Consider the following 19,707-nt stretch of genomic DNA (forward strand, 5'->3'; position numbering starts at 1 on the left):
CAACAAACTATTCTTTTTTTCATATCATTGTATTCTGATTTATCTGATGTCTGCATAACAGGAAAGGAAATTAAATGCTGAGATGTTAGCTAATGTTCTACAAAATGAGAATCACAAGGGTGAGCAGAATTTATTTCTGTAGGAATTACAAAGCTGGGTGGGTGTGGAAACAAGTAGTCAAGTTTGTATGGGAAGAGAGTTGTTGAGAGAATACCATGGTGTCTAGCGTTTTCTGGTACCTCGTTTCTGTGGCCAGGCCATTTCAACAGCATGTAGGTGCTTTGATTATACTCGAGAAAAATCTAAGAACCCTACCCTGCAGCACCCTGCCAATTTACTTCTGGTAGCCCATCTTTTTGTGCAACTTCAACACATCAGTGTTCTGTCTCTGTCCATTTACTATATGGTCAGCTAGACTCAGGTTTTAGGGAAGACTCCAGGGGCAGTGACTCTTCTGACTTAAAGAAGTGTCTTCATGCGGAAGGCCAGAGATGTGATGAGCTCTAAACAAGCTGCCTTGAGTGCAGGAAAGAGGCTGAACCTTGGAACAAGAAACTGATAAAATCATTGTGCTAGTTATAGTGGTGTCCATTTTGTTTGAAGCACAGCAAGAAGCTTTTCTTAAATTATAGAACCATAGAATCATTTAGGTTGGAAAAGACCCCTGAGATCATCGAGTACAACTACTTCTCCTAGTCTTCCTGTTCTTCTTCCACCTGTTCCTTCTGCTACTCCTTTTCCCCCTTTTTCTCCTCTTTTTCTTCCAGCTTTTATTTCTTCTATTCTATTGCTAAACACTTCCTCCTGATTTTGTTCATCTTCATTCTTTTGATCTATCACCTTCCTGTGTTCTTCCTTCTCTTCCTCTTTTCTAATCTCTCACCGATCCAGTTCCTGCTCCTTTTCTTCAAACTCTTCTTCCTCTTGCCTCCAGATGCCTTCTCATCTTGCTTGCCTCCTGTTGGCTTCTATTGCTGTCTTCTCCTCCTCCTTCCTTTTCCCTCCTGTTGCCTCCCCCTCTACTTTTGCTTCCCATTTTCTGCTGTCTCACCCTTCTCCCCCGCTGCCCCCCCCCCTTCTCCCCTGCTGCCCCCTCCCGGTTCCTTCCTTTTGCCTCCTCTTCAGCTTCCTGTCCATTCCTATTGCCTGCTCCTTCTTTACCTTCTATGTGCTTCTGTAAGCTTGTTTCTTTAATACAGGAGCCTCAAATATAACAAGAATCAATGAATGTCACAAAGACAGGCTGAAAAATATTAATTCAAGTAACTGTCTTCTTACAAGTGTTTTGTCCAAGGTACCTAACAAAGTTTGCCCAGTTATGGCAAAGGCAAAGGGTACAGTTCTGCTTACTCATTATTAGTAGGTGGGTTGCTCTCTCTTACTGCTTACAGAGGAGCAGCACTGCTCCAGTTTTTACTTCACTGTAAGAAATAGGAAATAAAGAGCTGGCTGTTTAGTAGAGATTGTCAGAAGAGGTCCTTTCTTCATCCTCAGCTTAGGTCAGTTTGCTTTTGTCTCTCACTCCTACCTGGAAGAACTAGAGAAGCAAATTAAGGAATTTTTCCAACATAAAAGCTTCTCCAAGTTATAAATACATCTTTCTACATGGAGGATACTGCATTCACTCTGTGACTGTGATTTGTTTCAAGTTATGCCAATTGTGACCTCAGTGTTTTTATCTTTCTTCAGTAAGATAAGTCAGTCTCACTTTCTCTTATCTGGAATAGGCTTGCTGTGGATTTTTTAAGACACCTCTGTCAAACTGAGTCCCTGTCACATACAAGCAGTTTTTAAATTAGATGGAGCCCGAAGGACAAGTGCTGTTCTGGAATGCTGCAGAAAGACAACTGCATAAAACCTTCATTAGTGTCATTTAAGATGTCTGAAGCATAATATAAGGTTTTTGAGAACTGCAATGGGAAATTTGGTCAGGATTTGTAACTTTAAAGATAACATTGCAATATTAAAAATAGCCATGTATGTCCTCCATGTACCTGTACATCTAATGAAGAACAGCTGTTTTTTACAGAGAGGTGTATTGAAAGCTCTCTTCATTCAAGAGTTGAAAACTATGCAGTGCTCCGTTTCTAGCTTAACTTTTGGCTGTGAGGGCAGTTTATCTATCAAAGTTAGAGAGCAAGATGTGGTGCTTTGTGGGACATAAATATATCCTGTAAACTTGATTGCTCTTGTTAAGAAACATGTTTAATCATAGTTCTCACAAACAGACTTTTGTCCAGGCTTAATATGCCAAACATGAAAAAACACCTGAGAAAAATAAACATTTTCAAAACATCGTGAGCAGGCCTTGCACTATGCAATAGATATTGGGTAACAGAAAGTCCACAGTTTTCTTAGTGTTGCATCTGTCTTATGTCTCAAAAAGTGTACAGCTATTAATAAACAACAACAGGAGTTCCTAGAATGTCCTGAAAAAAAAGCTAAAAAGCATTTTAATTCAATCAATCTGAGGATTCCCACGTGGATTAGTGTGTCTGAACGTGCTTGTATCGGCCCAAGAGCAACCTCTCCCATCACAGGATTTTATTTAAATGGGTGACCCTCCTGAAGAAGGCTTCCCACCGATTTCAAAGAAAACTTATGGCACAGAATTTCAAAACAGTGTGTTTAAAATTCTACTTCTTATGTGTATTAGAAGATAATCTTTGCTAAGTTACTGTGATTGTTTACAGATTAGGAAGACAGGAAATTCTGGGTGTTTGAAAATCTCTGTAAGCCTCTGACAGAGCCAGGGTCACATTGTTTGAAGATGTTTGAAAGTCAATCTTATTTGAAGTTCTAGTAATTTTCTCTGCTTCTATGAATATTATCATAAAGTTGTGAAGCTGCTTTCTTCCTTACCCTCCCCAGCCAAATATCACAACCACACATAGAGCTTGCCAGTTTTCACTCTCTAAAATCCACAGAACAGTTTGCAAAAGAGAAAAAGCAGAACTAGTGTAAGGAAGAAAATCTGAATCTAAATGACATTGTTAGGGAGCTGCTAGAATAAATCATGTTTAACCAACCTGATTGCCTGGGTGATAAAACAATTATCGATAAGGTTAGGGCAGGAGATGTCTTCTACTGCCATTTTAACAAAGGTTTTGATACTGTGTCCCACTTTATTCTTGTATCCAACACAGGAAATTATTTAGATGAGTGGACAACTAGATAGGTAAAAATCTATTTTGGTGATCAGGCTCAAGGACTGTTGATTAATGAGCTGGTAAAAAGTGGGGTATTGTAGGGGTCTGTTCTGTGACCTGTTCTGTTTAACATCTTTATCAGTGGTCTGGAGGAGCGGATGAAGGGCAGATGAAATTTGCAGATGACAACCCAGACTGGGAGGGGTACCAGCTGATATGCTGGAGGGCAGAGCTGGCAGTCCGGGGAACCTGGACAGCTGGATGGACTTCACAGATATACATGGCGGAAGGACAAGAGACAATGATAATAACTTGAAACAAGGAAGTTGTTCAGTGTCCAGGTGGATACAGTCGTATGCAACTTTGACTTACCTCATAGCTGACTCTTCTTTGATGAGGAGCTTGGACTAGAGGCCTGCCATGGCCACTTCCAATCTGAATTGGAATAATGCTGGAATAATGCTGTGGCCCTACAAAGAGACCTTTGTTGGGAAGTCCTTGTGGTACCAAGATTAAGACTGCCTGTATTCTTGCAGTTCAGTAGTCACCATGATTAACAGCAAGCTGATGTACAGAAAACCTTACCAGATGTTGCCTTAAATTTTTTACTTCATTTTCTTCTAAACCAAGGAATTATCCAACAGGAGAAATTACACTTCTGATATGTACCTAAAGCTATTTTTTCTCTAATATTGAGACAATTCAGAGTACTGAAACCCCAGTTTGAATCACAGTCAGTACAGTTTTGTACCACATGTTGTGGTTATATTCACGTCTGTTTTGCATCTTTGTCAATGAGCATAGGCACAGTACCTTCTGAACCAGCTGACCTCATTGTAATAAGCCTAAAAAGGCTAATGATTATGGGCCACCTGTACTCCTGAGTTAATGGAGGGTCTTTTCCTTGTGGTTAGTTCATGGGATTATTGAATTTCCTGTAACAGACCACAGGTCTTGCCAGTCATTAGTGATGACATTACTGACGATCATCACTTCAGTAAGTTGCTGTAGAGGGATGTAAGGATAATACCATTCCCTTTTCTCCATTTATGACATCCCTTCTATTTTTTGGTATAATTGCATCTTCCTGACATTTTCTGCAGAATAAAAGAACTTACTCTCTCTTGCGTTCACAGACCATTTTTACTGCTGGAAAACTCATTTTTTGTAAGCAGCAGTGATCATGCAAGACCTGGGACTAGATCAGAAAATGTCCCTGTTTGAGAGTGGGGAAGTGTGGAAGCTTTGAGTGTTGGTAGTTCCTGGTTCAAGCTTTGTTTTCTTTCCTCGTAGTTACAGAGGAACATGACCTTACAGACCTTTCTGACATTCCATTGTTGCACTAAATAGAAAGTTTTTTCTAAATCCTTAATGGGACAAAGCCTGCTACTGAAATTAATTTGTGTCATTTTGTGCTCAGTTGTGTGTTCTATTGGTGGGTGAATTTCCTCTTCCAGGGGTAGGCTTGCTTTAAGCAGTCTGAGTCTTTTTTTTTGTTTCTGTTCTTTCCATGCATTAAAAAGGTTGTCCTCACATCTGCATTACTCAGGAAGCCAGTAACAAGGCAGGCTGTTGACACGGCATACTGCAGCATAGCAGTGACAGCTGTTTTTATGGATGTATATACCAAAACCCCTGCCTTTGCTTGAAAAGCTTAACTAGTCACAGGCCATAGTCTTGGGAGTGGAACAGACACTCCTTATACAGCTGCCTTATACAGTCAGCTGCAGTCATAGAATGAAGTGGACAGTATCTTTCCTAGGACAAGGCATCATCTTTCTGCTATTGAGCCATGGCAGAATTTGGAGGCTAAAATAAGCTTGGGATCTTTAAAGGAATTACATTTGTTACACAAAAGTTAACTGAAAATGCTAGAAGTCAGCATACTGTATTGCCATCCATTCACTTCGTCCTTTACCAACAAGGAGGAGTTAACTTACTCTATAGGCATATGAATGCTGAAATAGTAATGAAAATTGATTCTTGTGTCTTAGGCAGGAAGGGCATGAATAACCTTGGGGATTACTGCAGTACATCTGGAGAGCGTGGCCACATGCTTGCCATATAGTTGGACTTTTCTTCATTAGTACTATGAACTCTGCAGTCAAACCTCAGGTTCTGTGTGGATCTACAGTACATGTGTGTGTAATCTGTCACTGTGACAAGATCGCCAGGGAAGTGGTCATGGAATCCCATCAGGATTCAAGGACTGCCTGGGTGATGTTCTTAGTCATACGGTTTAGTTTTAGGTAGTCGTGCGGGGAGCAGAGGGTGGGATGCGATGATCCTTTTGGGTCCCTTCCATCTTGAGGTATCCTATGATTCTAATTTCACCTCACAGGGACTCTGAGCATTGTAGCACCTGGTTTTATTACGTGAAAGACAAAATTCTTTTGGGGTATGTTGCTGCCAAAGGACATCTCTCCCTCATTGTATACTCATAGAAACACTTGTGTTTATTAGTTTTCTTTAGGAAAGCAGCTTTTGTCTCTTGCTTTTAGCACAGCCGTATCTAGATATTTTATATGTCAACAGCTGTTTCTAGTCATTCTATTAGAGCATGTGTGGAGGGGACAATGAAGTTTTCATAAGGCAGGGAGTTAGAGGGGCTCTGTCCTGAAGGTTATACTTCCTTTGAGAGCTGACTTTTGAAACATTTACAAAAGTGGGTGCAAGGTTATGCCTTTTGGATTTGAATCTCGAACTGCTGACTAAAGCAACAAGAGAACAGCATTTGGTGTGGAACATCATGATAAGTACACCTGTTAGCATCCCACACACTGAAGAGAACAATCCCATAATAAGAAAGAGTTAACATAGGCTGCATCTTGTGCAAGCTTTCCAATACATTTGTAACCAGGAGAAACAGTTGAAAACAACATCAGTTACTGTAATATTTTTTGTTGGAAGCTTTCAAACATGTGAGTTTGAGTTCCTGGAAATGCGCAGTTCAAAAGGCAGTGGTGGCATTTTCATAATCATGCATGTTACACGCAGGATGTGTCTGTGTTATTTATATTAAAAAGAACAGTAATTTCCCATATATATAGCTTGTGACTGTAATGCAGAAGTATTTTTTCATCCTAGCTGATTTGACTGGGAGACCTGTGAGAATTTTCATGGTTTTATCACTCATTTGAGTTTCTGAGAAGTATGGGCTTTGCTGTTCTTGAAACTCATTAGGGTTTTGCTGTTAAAGTATACTACTAAAATAACATCATGAGGTTGCCAAAATGTTACAGTGTGGACTTAGCCACAGCCTGTAAACTTCTTTAAAGGATTGTTCTTTTTCATTTATTTCATTTGGTAGTACAGATCTCATGTGTGATGTATGTAGGACTGCTACAACACCAGGGGAACCTGTGCTCTATGTTTTTATTTCCATCACTAACTACCAAGGTTCAGCAATACCATACATGAGTATGTCCTTTTATTTAAATCTCATAAACATTACTAATCATTATAGGTAGTATAGGTTAAAAGACATCCATAGTCATTGTAATTTGTATTGTTTAAGGGATTTTCAGTGGCCTGACTGTTGTTTGCTCCTTGTTGAGGCTTTTTAATTTTCTCCTTTAATTTTTACTGCGTACTTTCCATCTAGGAAAAGTGAAAGAGGAACGACACATTTGGCTATTTTCTACATCTAAACACCACAGTACTGTGGCAGAATTTGCTTTCCCCCTGCTTGAGGCTGACAGAACTCTATGGAAGAACTTGCAGGTGTCATGCTGAAGGTGCCTCTCCCTATCTCTTTTTCCACAGTCACTCTTACTGTTCTTCTGATGGGTAGACTCACAGCATTCTATGATTCTCCTGTAGTATGCTAGGGAGCTTTCTTAACTTAACGTCACTGTGCAGGCATTACAGGCGGTTTGACTGGCCTGCAGAATATTTCTGTGATTTCAGAGAGGTGTTGAAAATGTCTCTGTACACTGAATGCTTGGGTTGTTAGAAAATTAGCTTAGTCATAGATCTATTTGTAAATTGGAGAATTAAGTTCTTTAGCAGCTGCTCCTGAGTGGCTGATGTCTCAGTGCTGGGGTAGTCTGCTAGATTGTTTGACCTCTGCAGTCATCCAGTGTCATATTTTTCTTGGTATATTTCTGCCCCTGTGGAGATTGATTTCTCAGGGAAGGCCGGGCATGATGTGATTATAAGAAAAGCTCCTTTGTGGGCCAGGGAGAGCTGGTTGTCAGCCCTTCTGCAGTTGTCCAACCATCTCTTGGTTCTTGAATCTTCCAGAATCAACAGCTAATTTTACACCCCTCCTAGTTACCTGAATCTTGCTGAGATAGTTCTTCAGAAACATAAGAAATAGTTCTTCAGAAACTTCAGAAACTTTAGGTTCTTGTACCTCACTAGAACGAAGTGTTAGTTGAATGTCCTGCTGAGTTTATTGTAATAGTATGTAAGTACAGCTTAAACTAACCCATCAGACACTTGCTTTTCTATCATTATAGACACCCATCAAATGCAGAATGAATCAAGCTTCACATGCCATATGTTTTTAGAGCACTTTGTTATTTGTACCAGATAAGTATATTCTTTGTTTCACTAGAAAGCCTGGCAGTATCTTTTTGGAAATTCTTCAAACTGATCATTCAGCACATTAAAATTTGTTACTAATGAATGGATGAGAGTCTTGGCAATGCTTTAGCATGCCTGAAAGTACTTCCATACCTGAGATAAAATGGGCAAAGTGTCTACTGAGTTCCTCCTGCCTGTTGCTCATGCCCCAATTTAAGGAGAGCAGTTTTACATGCTCCTTACTTAACCAGCTATCTTTAGGATCTTTTAAACATCACTATGTGACTTGAGAGATAGCTGGGAAGTCACCATAAGTTACTTGAATACATATGGGCAGAGATTCAGAAAAGAAAAATACCTTTTTAACATGCAGTAAGTGTTCATTCTAGGTTTTCTTCTCCCATGTGCATCTGACAGACTGGCCTCCCTCCCACAAGCTTTGGAGTCCATCTCAGCTACAATTCATTGATTTGAATGATACCTGGCCAATCTATTTGATGAGCCTCAAGTACAAGGTTAAATAAAGTCATATAAGGGACAGAATTTTCCTACTGGTACTTCTGGTTAAAGGCAAATCAGGGGTCTGCAATAGCTAGGCAGGAGGAACCGATGCCATCTATAGTCTCAGCACAAGCATTTCATCAGTTCACTAAAGAATCATTGGACTTCCTTATGCTGTGCGTCTGCAGCATCCTGGTTTTCTGTATAGATATACACAATGAGGAGAAACCACAAGCAAGAGTATGAACATACTCATTTTTGCACATTGAAATTACTTCTTCCCTCCCTTTGAAACAATAAACCTTTCATCTTATCTATATTTACACAGACCTATCCACCTTGGCATCATTTTTTGTCTCTTCCTAAGGGCACTATTTCTGCTTGCAAGGTACTAGATTTGTTAGCAGATTTCTTAGAAACGGGTCTTAGAGTACACATAACCAGTCTTGCTTTATAATGGGGGTGCTTAATACAATAAAGCAAAGTAGTTGACTTTTGCTTCTTGGCACCAAGTCAGCAAAAAACTCAAGCACACTTAACTTTTAGGCTCATGAGAACCCCAGAGATTTGACTGGAAATATGAAAGCCTTTGTAGAAGTTTATTAAAAAAAAAAAAAAAAGAATGTTGAATGTAGAAAAGAGAAATTTAGCACAGTTTTTTTCCATGTTTTTCCATGACTTTGATGTTTTCTCTTTTCCCCCATTTTATTATGTACTATCCTCATTACTTTTTGGCAGTGATCCCTTGTATAAAACACTTGTCCTGTAAAGGAGAAATTGAAGTTGTGCTGTGACTGAGTCAGCATCCCTTAGCATGAACCTCCTAGGCTGCTTCTCTTCATAAATCTCAGCGTGGGTAGCATGCTGGAGCAGGGCTGAAAAGACATAAGAAGACATGGAAGTGGAAGGGGTAGGAAGAACACAACTCAGAAGACTGGTTTGCGTGTCCACAGACAGTGCTGCAGTTTGAATTTGTATAAAACTTGTGAACATTCTGAACACTGCTCTAGCTATGGAAAATACAGGGCAATAACACAGTAAAGCCTGCATCATGCCTGTTTCACTTGGTACAGTGTTTTTCATAGAAGCATGGATAAGCCCACATGTCTACGTGGTACAATGCACAGCAGTGCAGAGATAATATTTACAGTCCCACTGCCTGTGTGTTGGCAAAGCATCAAACCTGGCTTGTGAAAGAGACCAACTATGGGGAGCACAGTGCCACGCTGATGGGACCAGACTGCTTCCTGCTTAACAGATAGCTTTTTTTCTGTGAGGCTGTAGATGCCTGAACCGTACTCAGTTGCACAGTATTGATGAATGCTTTACTGTCATTTGGACCTTCAGAGCTGACGAAGGTTGGTGAGCATCCAGCAGGACTTATCCTAGTCGTTTCCTCACACAAAACTTTGGGATATGAATTTTGTGGAGCTGCACCTGAGAAGTCCTGCAGATTTGTGCCTGGTCTCTTATTGTTTCTTTTTATCCCATCATGTCTGTGTTTTTCCTCACACACAGCAGAAAAGGACACTAGTATAAATACTGTACTTAGAATAAAACCTTGCTCTTTGCAAACTCAGTCCAGATACAAGCATTCAGTTTGTCAATCTAGGTTAGTTTTGAACAGTGAATTAATTCTGATTTGTATCATTCAATGGGAGAGAAAAAGAAGGGACATCATGGCCATGTGAAGAGTTCAAAAGGGTAAAATTATTAATAGCTTGGAAACAGAATTTTACACGCAACTAATTCCTGGTGGAAAGAGCTGAGAATAATTTCTAGCAGTTAGTAGTGAATTCATGTAAGACCTGGTTCCACTGCCAGTAATAAAAGCACAATGTTTCTCGTGGAATTAAAGGTTTCTCATAATGATTAAATTAATTTTTAAAAAAGATGGGAAGAATTACTTTTCTCTTGAGCTAGTAATGTACTTTATTACAGGTGAATTCCCACACTGGAAGCAATTTCAAGACAGTATGTTAATACCCCTGCTCATAGCAAACACCAAGTCAGTGTTTCTTCAATTTAATTACTTTATTATTGTGCAAAAGTCTATCTTCTAGCTGTTGTGCCCATTTCTGATTCTTTTCTGAACATCTGCTCTATGCTAAACTCTATCAAAGTGCTGAGGTTTTTTAAAAGCTCACAGAGGGGATTTTCTTTTCTTTTGGTGGTGACTGCAAAGAATTTTGTGTTTTATAGTCTGAGCTACAGTGCTTTTCATGCTGACAGCACTGTCCATATCATAATAGTCTGGCTGAGCAGAAACAGATGTTGTAGGCTCAATGGCTGGTTTCCTGCCTAAAGCAGAGGCTTCTGATAAAGTCCAGTTTTCCATGGCAGGAATTCTTTAATGCTGTATTTCCTTGAAAAGAAAGAAAAATCTTAGTTTCCATGTGCACAAACTTCAATTAAATTGAGTTAAGCACTTAGCTCTTCAGAGAGCTTTTTTCTCCCATGGAATCTCATTACTAGGACTCTGTGTTATCATCCAGAATTCAGAGAGGAACTTACAAGCCACAGCTGTAGTCAAGGCCTTAAAACCTAAGCGTGTATATGAGGTTGCTTCCAATGCAAATTCTTAAAAGTAATTTAACTTCTTTAATGCCTCAAATTGGGGATGGTAACAATCTGACTGTGATAATACATATGTAACTTGCATGCTATTGATAGTTTTAACATTTGCAGTAATTTTATATCTTGGTCACTATGATGGTAACTTACTTGCAAATACGGGGTGAAGAATTCCAGCTTTGCATTGCCATCCACTTAAATGTGCATTTACTGTTGCTGTTAGCTGGTGAATTCTGCATCAGTGGCAGTTCACTCCACAGCAAATTAAGGAACTAGGCTAAAGCACGATATCCATAAAAAGTATCCTTGCACCTCCTTCCCATAGTGGACAGGATTATCACATTAGTTTTGAAGGCAAAGGCAGATTCAGCAAGGAGCTGTGCTGGCTATTTTTACTTTGACCGCTTAATCCCTGAAGAGCAACGAAGAGGCAGAGGGATTCTGCAGCCCTTTCTCAGAGATCTGAAGCAGAACGAGCAGCTGTTGGCCTAGTTACAAGTGCATTTCAGTTCTGTAGTGCTCCCATGGCTCCGTAGCTGGCAATGAAGTTAAGCATGTGAATTTACTTTTTTACCCCCTGGGACTGAATCAGAAAGTTGCCTGTTGGGACTAGGTCAGAAATTACCTTACCATTATTTTGTAAAGTGTCTCAAGTACTTTAAAAACTACTGTCTTTTTGGTGTGGTGCACAAGATGCTGTAACATTCGATTGAGGTATTACAGAGTCTGTGTGAAGGAAAGCTTAATGCTATGAAGGACTGAGCTGTGTGTTCACACCATGACCTATAGGTGGCAGCGAGGAGTGTAAATAACTGCTGGGCCCCAGTGTGTGCGTGTTTGAGTTCCCTGGTAAGTGTTTGCACCATCCTTGTGATTGTGTAGCCTTTTCGAGCCTACTCCACCCGGAGACAAAGTCCGGTGACCTTGAATGACCCAAAGGGAGATACTAAGTTTCGTTTAGAAAGTTAAAGGCCAGGCGCTCATCTTCCCCACAACAGTTCATGTCCTTGGAGTATTGTGGTTGTTCTGAACATTAATGTGTTCCGTGTAGCTCAAATAAGTTTCTAGTATGGTTGCTGTGTGTTGCAAGGCATGAGCAAGGTAGGTTGCATTTATAGGACCTTAGCTTTCTGCTGGGGTAATTTTCAAGTTTTGGTGTTGAAATCTTTTAAAGATGAGGGAAGGCTGATGTGAGACTGAGAGGCAGAAGAGAATATCAGAACAGTTACCTGGCACCACAGTTATGTAGCATTAATGCAGAGGAGGCTGCATTGATTGAAAGGGAATTAAAATTGTCCTGATTAGAATTGAACCAGGCGATGATTTCTGCAGTTGTTAGAATCTGTAACTGTCCTCAGAACTATAGTCAGACAAAAAAAAAAATCCACCTGAAGTTAGCAGTTTTCAAGACTAAAACTGCCCCTGAGCAGCAGACCTTGATTCATTGTACTTTTAGTCCCCTTGCAGAAGGATTTTAGACTTAAAAACTAGGGAGGAAGGAAAAAAAAAAAAAAAAAAATAAATGTTTTTTTGGGTTTAGGTCCTTTGCAGCTTAAAGTGTCTTCAGATGTTTTTTGTGTATTGATTTCTGTTACTATGGTATTTCTCAGTGAGATGTAGCATACTAGAAAACAGAAGGACAAGGAGCTTGCCTACTGTTCTTTTTTTGTGCCTCGTGCTCCTGATAGCCTGTCTGCCAGCCATGGCAGTTTACATCTTATCTTGGTGATATGTCCTAGTTATCTGTGTTGTGTATGAGGCCTTAGCATTCCACTGCATTTTGCTTAATAAATTGAAGACTGGGAAGAAGTAACACTGTTAATACTTGACCATATAAGGGGGGTGACTCTTGTTTTAGTTCTGCTGCTTGCACAACATGCAGTTGAAACCTTTTAAGGGAAGGCGGTGCAGAGAGAGTGAAAACATCCAGGAGCAGAACATCCATTTCACATAATGTTGCCAGTGCTGGTGCTGTCATTGCTACTGGTGTGAATTTCGCACAGGTTGTTGAAGCTGCATTGTTAAAAAGGAGAGACCTACAGGTGGGGCTGAAGAAAAAAGGTAAAACCATTTAGTTCATGGCTCCTGCAACTTGAGAGACAGTAAGAATGAAGAGGGAACTGTCCAAAGATGAGCTGAATTAGACTTCCAAAGTTGAGAAGTGGAGTAGCAAAGATGTCTTCAACATCAACAAGAAGACACCACAGGAAGAACAAGTGGAAACATCATACAGTGGGAATGGAATAGGGACCTTGTGACTTAAAAGGCAATGAATATTGTGCCTAAATTTTCAATGAAGTTTTTAAAATAATTTCTTTCAAATAAATTTGGTTGATGTAAAGGGAATGAGATAACTGTAAATTATTGGATGGAAAAGAAACTGTGGAAGCATGATAGGAGTTCAATCCTAGACCTCATCTTGCTACTCTGAAAGAAGGAACCCATGGAATCTTAGAATTGGCTGCAGGTATGCTGAAGTCAAGGCTGTCAAGGCAAAGACTGTACAATATGGTTAGGGAATGGCAAAGACAACATTTCTAATAAAGGGATGGAAAATGGATGTAGGCAAACACAATTCAGTTATTTTGATCTCAGAAGTGTTCAGAGTGTTATATCATTCAGTCCTTATGTACCTTTTTAAGTGGAGACCCAGTGTGAAACCTTTCTTCTTCTATAGCTAGTAACTCTGAAAGTTCAGGTTGATCTCTTGTGAAACTCTGGTACCACATGCAAGTCCTTCAGTGGCCCACATGTCTGTCCCACAGGTTGCCCCAGTTTTAATAAAGATTGGTTGGTCAGTACAGGTAGTGCGGGGTTAGCTTTTCAAAATAAAAACATGAGTGGAATTGTACAGTAGGAGGATAAGCTTAAGTATATAACATTACAAGAATTTATCTTCTTATTGTGACTCACTAATATCTCCCCATTTAAAAACAGCTGCTCTTGCTTTTTTTTTAAATTTATGGTATGTGGTTTTAAATAATGTGTGTGATTGCAAAAGGTACAGTCCACTCTTCTTTGATTTTTATTTTTTTTTCTCCTAAACTGGTGTTTTGGCATACTGGAAACAGAAATACTCTTAGCTCTGGTACGGACAGAATAACTAAGGTGATTGTCCTTCAGTTTAGGTCCAAGCGTAAATACTCCATTTCCCAGTCTAGCAAGAGCTTATTAGTGCTACACACAGACAGAAGAAACTTCATTGTGTAAGCTCATTGATGTAGTGAGCACTTACGCTGAAAGAAGGCAAGCAAGAATATTATTTGAAGTCAATCCCATTAAACGTCTGAGGTGACAAGAACCAGAATGTCCATGGTTTTGTTGTATTCCTTCTACGTAGTTCATACTCAGGGAACATATAAGCACTGGTATATCAGCTATGTGGTTAAACATAAATAGAATGCCTTTACTTCAAACAGACTAGCAAAATGAATGTATCATATGGCTTTTTTTTTTTTTTTTTTAATTTCCAATTTTTATTTTGAATTGTCCTGGAAGCATGTTCCATTCACCAAGTTGGGCCTTTTGACAACTAATACCTCCACCTAGAGAACTCAGAGACTGAAGTATTGCCCTGACAGGAACACTGCTGCATCAGTGTCTTGATGGTGATGTGGTTTTTGCATATATGTATATACGCACACACATAAAAATATAAATATATATAAATATACATATAGGACATATAAAATTTACTTTGATGAGACCTCTGCAAGATACAAACTGTTTGCATCACCAGTTCCAAAACACACTTTCTGAGAGAAGTAGTATCCTGTCTGACCAAAAGGTTTCATATAGATAACACAATCTTTATGGTAACCATTTTCCATTTTTACTGCTCCAAATGTAGGAACACCAGTGTAAACATACAGAGAGAAAAGAAACTTAAAGAGCTGTATATATATAGACTTGTTTGAACTGTCCTGTGAAGATACATTGCTAAACACATCATAGCTTGTAATTAATGAATCTGTGATTTGTTAGTGATAATAACCTTTACTGTGACCCACCAAGCAATTGTTCTGGCAGAATTACAAGTTCCAGAAACCCTGATCCCGAGCATTTAGTTGCCTAGCAAAATAAAATATTTCCTTAGCAACTTTCAGGCTTGTCACAAAGTCATATGCTGCATTGGGTAGTGCTGGAAATCTTCAGTGGTACATAGAAACTAATTTCCAAACTTTGGTCCATGAGGGATGCTACCCTTTTGTCTCAGATTTTTTTAAAATCTGGCTACTTAGTGTAGCAGTGGCTGAAAGCTCTGATTTTGTCATTTTGTCTGCAAGAAAGCAGATTGGTGAATGTAAAGTGAAAAGAAAAGAAGTTTTGTAAATGAAGTTTGGGGGGTTGTTTTTTACCAAAAACCTGTTGTTTAGAAAGATGTGAATGTAGAAGCATTGAAAGTCCCTCCCCCTTCCTGCATTTAATGTCTGTTTTCCCTGGCTTTGAAGACCTAGTAGTTTGCCAGTTACAGATTATTAGTTTCCTTCCTTTGCAGGTATTTTCCTGTAGTTTGCATTGTTATTTCTTTGATCTGTTGCAGCACATAATCTCTCTTATCCTGCAGCTTTGAGAATTTTTTCTCAAAGAGAAAGCATCTTCTTGTGGGAACCCCTGTCATGTTTCTGGGGATAATCATTTGCCTTAAATGTCTATAGGCTGCTGAAAGGCACATTGTGAATTTACTGAGTCTTCCAGTGATGATTCTTTATTTCGGTAAAATGGCAATTAAAAGGAGTATGATTGCTTTTCAGTTTTCTCCTATTTACTCTGTTAAAGTCTTAAGAATCAAGAACAAAAAAAAAAAAAAAAAAAAAGCAAGGAACAATCTGTCATATTTCACTGTAAACTTTGTATATATTTATATGTCTATGTTTATTTGTTTGAAAGGCTTAGTTTAAAGTAGGCCCAGTGCCAACAGAGTTAATACCTATATTTATATCTAGTATCTAGTGCTAGCCTAGTGCATAGAAATCTTTGGAAACCATTACAGACCCTGAAAGCATTTGGTGCTGGTCACAGCAGATCCCTCCAAGGCTGTTTGTCCCCAGACCAGAGTATTACAGGAAAGTGAAAGGGAAAGGATTTCCTTCTCCAAAACCAGTACCAGGATATAGGAACATTTCTGCAAGCAGATATATTCCTGCTGTGTTGTTAGGCTATCTCAAGAGAATTGGTTTTGCTCTCCCAGCATGTTAGCCATTGTTTTTCTGGTTGATTGTTTTCTACTTTTTGGCAGTAGGGTTGTGTTCCCAGCCTGTAGCTACTGTCACACAGAGATTAAGTCCTTTTATGTTCTTGACTTTTGCAGAGCCAGGCAGAAACCTCTTCAGCTGTGCACTGCATAACCTCCCTTACGCAGCAACATTTCTGAGGGCCAGTAATATAGCTAGCACTAGCTAACACTAAGAGGTATACACTTGCCTCTACCTCTAACTAGAGACATGAAAACAAAGTTCAGGATTAAGCATTTTGATATTTTTTTCTCCGTGTACCTCTTTAGCATTTTTTAAATAACAATCAGCAATTTTTACTCTGTCATTTACATCCCACTCTTTTTAGATGTAACATATAAGTACAAAAATGAAGACCTAACCTGAATAAGAGCAATGAATTATATAGCAATGAAAATCTATCACATAAAAAAGGGGGGCTTTGGAGCCTTAATGCCAATGCTGATTAACAATTTGAGGATTTCATAGAGAATACTTAAGGGCTAAATTGTCATTTAGGTTCGTTTATGTACCAGATTTTGAAAGGTTCAGTATGTGAATACTTGCCCAGTTTGTCCCCTACGCCTTATGCACCTTTTAAGACAGAGGGGTGGACCATCTGAAAACAGATGTCTGTCTGCTAATCAGGAAGGTGACTGGTTTCACCGTAATGAGTAACTTCTAGGTTGTTTGTGCTAAACATGTTGAATCCCATGTTAATTGGTCTGCTTTGCCTGGGCTTGGCTGCAGTTAAAATTATGTAAATCATCTCACACCAGGTATTCTTCTGTAGAGGTGGAATTTAGGAAATGTTTATTAGTTGTGATTGTTGCAGCAGTCCTAGGTAGATTATAAGACCCTTTTTACTCAGTCATATTGCTGGACGGTATCTCAAGTCTTATTTTTCATATTAAAAATAAACAGCTGGCTCCAAAAATCCTAGGCACACAATGAAAAGAAGCAAATGGAATTAGAAACAAGAATGGTAATGTTCCTTCTGTGTAAACCCCAACTCAGTAGTGGGTTCCTTTGAGGATTTTTTCTGTCTTCTTTCTCATTTTTTAGTCTGAGAAAGGATTTTTACACTATGGCGTATAACAGGAATAATTACCAGTTCACAACCTGGGAAAGAAAAAGCACATCTGGCTTATACAGCAGTTTATTTTGCTTCTTGCAAATACTGACAGGTCAGCTAGTGGGAGCATGTCATCTAGGTGCATCAGAGGAGACAGGAAAACTAAGTCCAGACTCAGGCTGAGACCGGGAAAGCTTTTTTAGAGGAGATGTCGCATCTTGGAAACATTCCTGTCTTGTCTTGCCTTTGAACACATGAACATAAGCCAAAGTGTCTTTCAAGCATATCAGAGTTGGCCACCCTGTATTTTGTAAAGGAAGGTACTTCAACATGATGCTTTGTCACTAGAATATTAGTATAACAGAACTGTGTATCTCTAGATAGAACTGTTTCTTGCTCACTAAGAAGGGAAAGATACTGGTAAAGCCTATTGAGCTGACTACTTTCCAAAATACTAGTTAATATATAAACTACCTGGGTTCCTGTTGAAGTCAGGTGCTGAGACAAGGATCAGGTACTGTTGATCTGTTCTGTTTTTTTATTTTTGTGTATTTTATTTCTAGCCCAGCTGTAAGGAGATGCAGAAGACCTCGAATATTCCTCAACTGATCTCAGGCCGTATTTTAAAAACAGCACCATCTTAATCGTGTGATGTTTTGTTGCATATTTTCCAGAGTGGCAAAAGTAATGAAGGTTCCTGTGTATGAGACACCAACAGGATGGAGATATTTTTCCAATCTCATGGACTCTGGACGTTGCTCGCTTTGTGGTGAGGAAAGCTTTGGCACTGGTGAGTGATGCATAATCAAAAACTTCCACAGACTTTTAATGACAATTTTTAATTTTCCTGGGTGCTCAAGTCAAAGCCAAAAGAATCAGCAAAGTAACTGCCCTGTGCTGCAACAGTGAACTGTTAATTGTTCACACCTTGACAGTCTTCTTGCAGGTGCGGTCCAGTACCTTGAGGTATGAAAAATGTGGAGGATGAACATTCAGAAGCCATAGGCAATCCTGTGACTGTACAGACAGTTTTTGGAGTTGCCTGGCACTCTTTTTTGCTTTGAACATAATCCAGAAAGGTCTCACTAGTTCCACTGTAATAGTCTTTTCACAGTCTGCAACTGCATTTGGAGGGATTTTTGCCTGTATGGAAAAAACACATGGTTTTTCCTAAGGGGGTGCAGTGTACAAAGTATCAGGATTGTTATGTCTAATTATATGTCTAATCAAACTCAGATAAAATAATCATTATAAGAAATCCAATTGCATGTCAGCGTCTGTGGTTTCCCTATGCATTCTTTTCTTGCCTATCCCAAGAACCAGTCAAACAATAGAATGCAGAATGAAAGACACATCTGAGCTCTCATGAATTCAGTACTGACAGGAAGCATTAGAGCAAACAATTGAAGTATGTAGTCTATTTATCTGCACAAGTGTGGTCTTGCTTCATGAGAAAAACTGAATAAATTTCACAGTGTTTCTTTTTTTTTTGTTTCCTGCATTTTGGCACAGAAATTAGTTCTTCTTTGTATTTCTTAGTAGGATTATATTACAAGTATTTTTGAATTAGCACATATCAGAATAACTTAAGCATTTGCCTGGCTAATAGTTTACTCTATATTTTAGTGTGTGTTCTATGGAATTCTTTATTTTGGTGTAGAGTTCTTTAGCTACAGCTTTTCATAGAAAATAAGATATCATGCATTGAAACTTGGTTATAAATTTCATTTTGCTTTGGTTGAGTTAAGTCTAGTATTAAGTTTGCTGGTTGAGGTAAATTAGAGCAGAATACTGTTTATTTTAAAATGGGGATATCTTTAAGCCATAGACATGCCACTTTATTTGTTAGCCTGTCATTGCCTGAATGGACTAAGAAGGAAGAGCCAAAATTGTGTTAGATTTCTTCAGATATCTATCTGTATAAAGTAGGAGAATTTAAATTAATAAGGAAAGTTTATTTTCTCTTTGTTGTGAATGGGAACCAGTGTCCCATGATTAGCATGCCTTCGCTTAATTATGACTGGCACAGATTTGTATTGCCTTGAATGTATATTTTAAATATGTATTTTCAAAGCTTATTGTAAGGTTATTGAGCGAGTTGTAACTTGGAGAGAGGGACAGGAACATCTTGTACCTTTCAGAATGCCCTGATATTTATTGTGGTGTGTTAGACAGCATCTCCATTTGCCCATAAGAGGTCTGGAACAGGGAGTTTCCAGCTTTAACGGCTTTTTACTGCTTTTTCACCAGGCCAGTTCCTTAACCCTTCACTCTGAATATTGCAGCTCCTGCTCATCTAAATGCAGATATTTCCATGAAACTTGGGTGGTCTTGGGACATCAGTATGACCTCATTAGCTCCCAAATTATTTGGAAAAATCTCCTACCTTTATTGTCATGCTGAAGAAAGGGAAGTGTGGGTTTTGACTGGAAGGACCTTGTAAAAGGTCGATGGTGAGTTCCTATTGGCTGAAGTACATCTGGGCACCTTAGCCCACAGAGTGCAGCATCACCTGCTGCATGCAGTTTTATCTGTTGAGGTATGTAAAGTGAGGAGAGGTGTCCTCTATTTGCCACTTCCTCAGGCCTGTTTCTGCTTGGGAAGAAGCAAGTAAGGCTTCTAGACCATATTGCTCTGGTAATATGAATACAACTCTTCCAGATGC

The 19,707-nt window shown here is 39.1% G+C and overlaps 1 protein-coding gene across 1 annotated transcript in view; it reads left to right on the forward strand.

Moving 5' to 3' along the window:
* Nucleotides 1-19,707, forward strand: part of PGM5 (phosphoglucomutase 5) — a 64,993-nt gene that overhangs the window by 19,458 nt on the left and 25,828 nt on the right. The window contains exon 7 of the mRNA XM_065663036.1: nucleotides 17,717-17,832. Coding sequence (XP_065519108.1) covers nucleotides 17,717-17,832 — 116 coding nt within the window. The remainder of the gene's footprint in view (nucleotides 1-17,716; nucleotides 17,833-19,707) is intronic.

Source organism: Lathamus discolor, chromosome Z (genome assembly GCF_037157495.1).
Source record: "Lathamus discolor isolate bLatDis1 chromosome Z, bLatDis1.hap1, whole genome shotgun sequence".
Taxonomy (NCBI): Eukaryota; Metazoa; Chordata; class Aves; order Psittaciformes; family Psittacidae; genus Lathamus; species Lathamus discolor.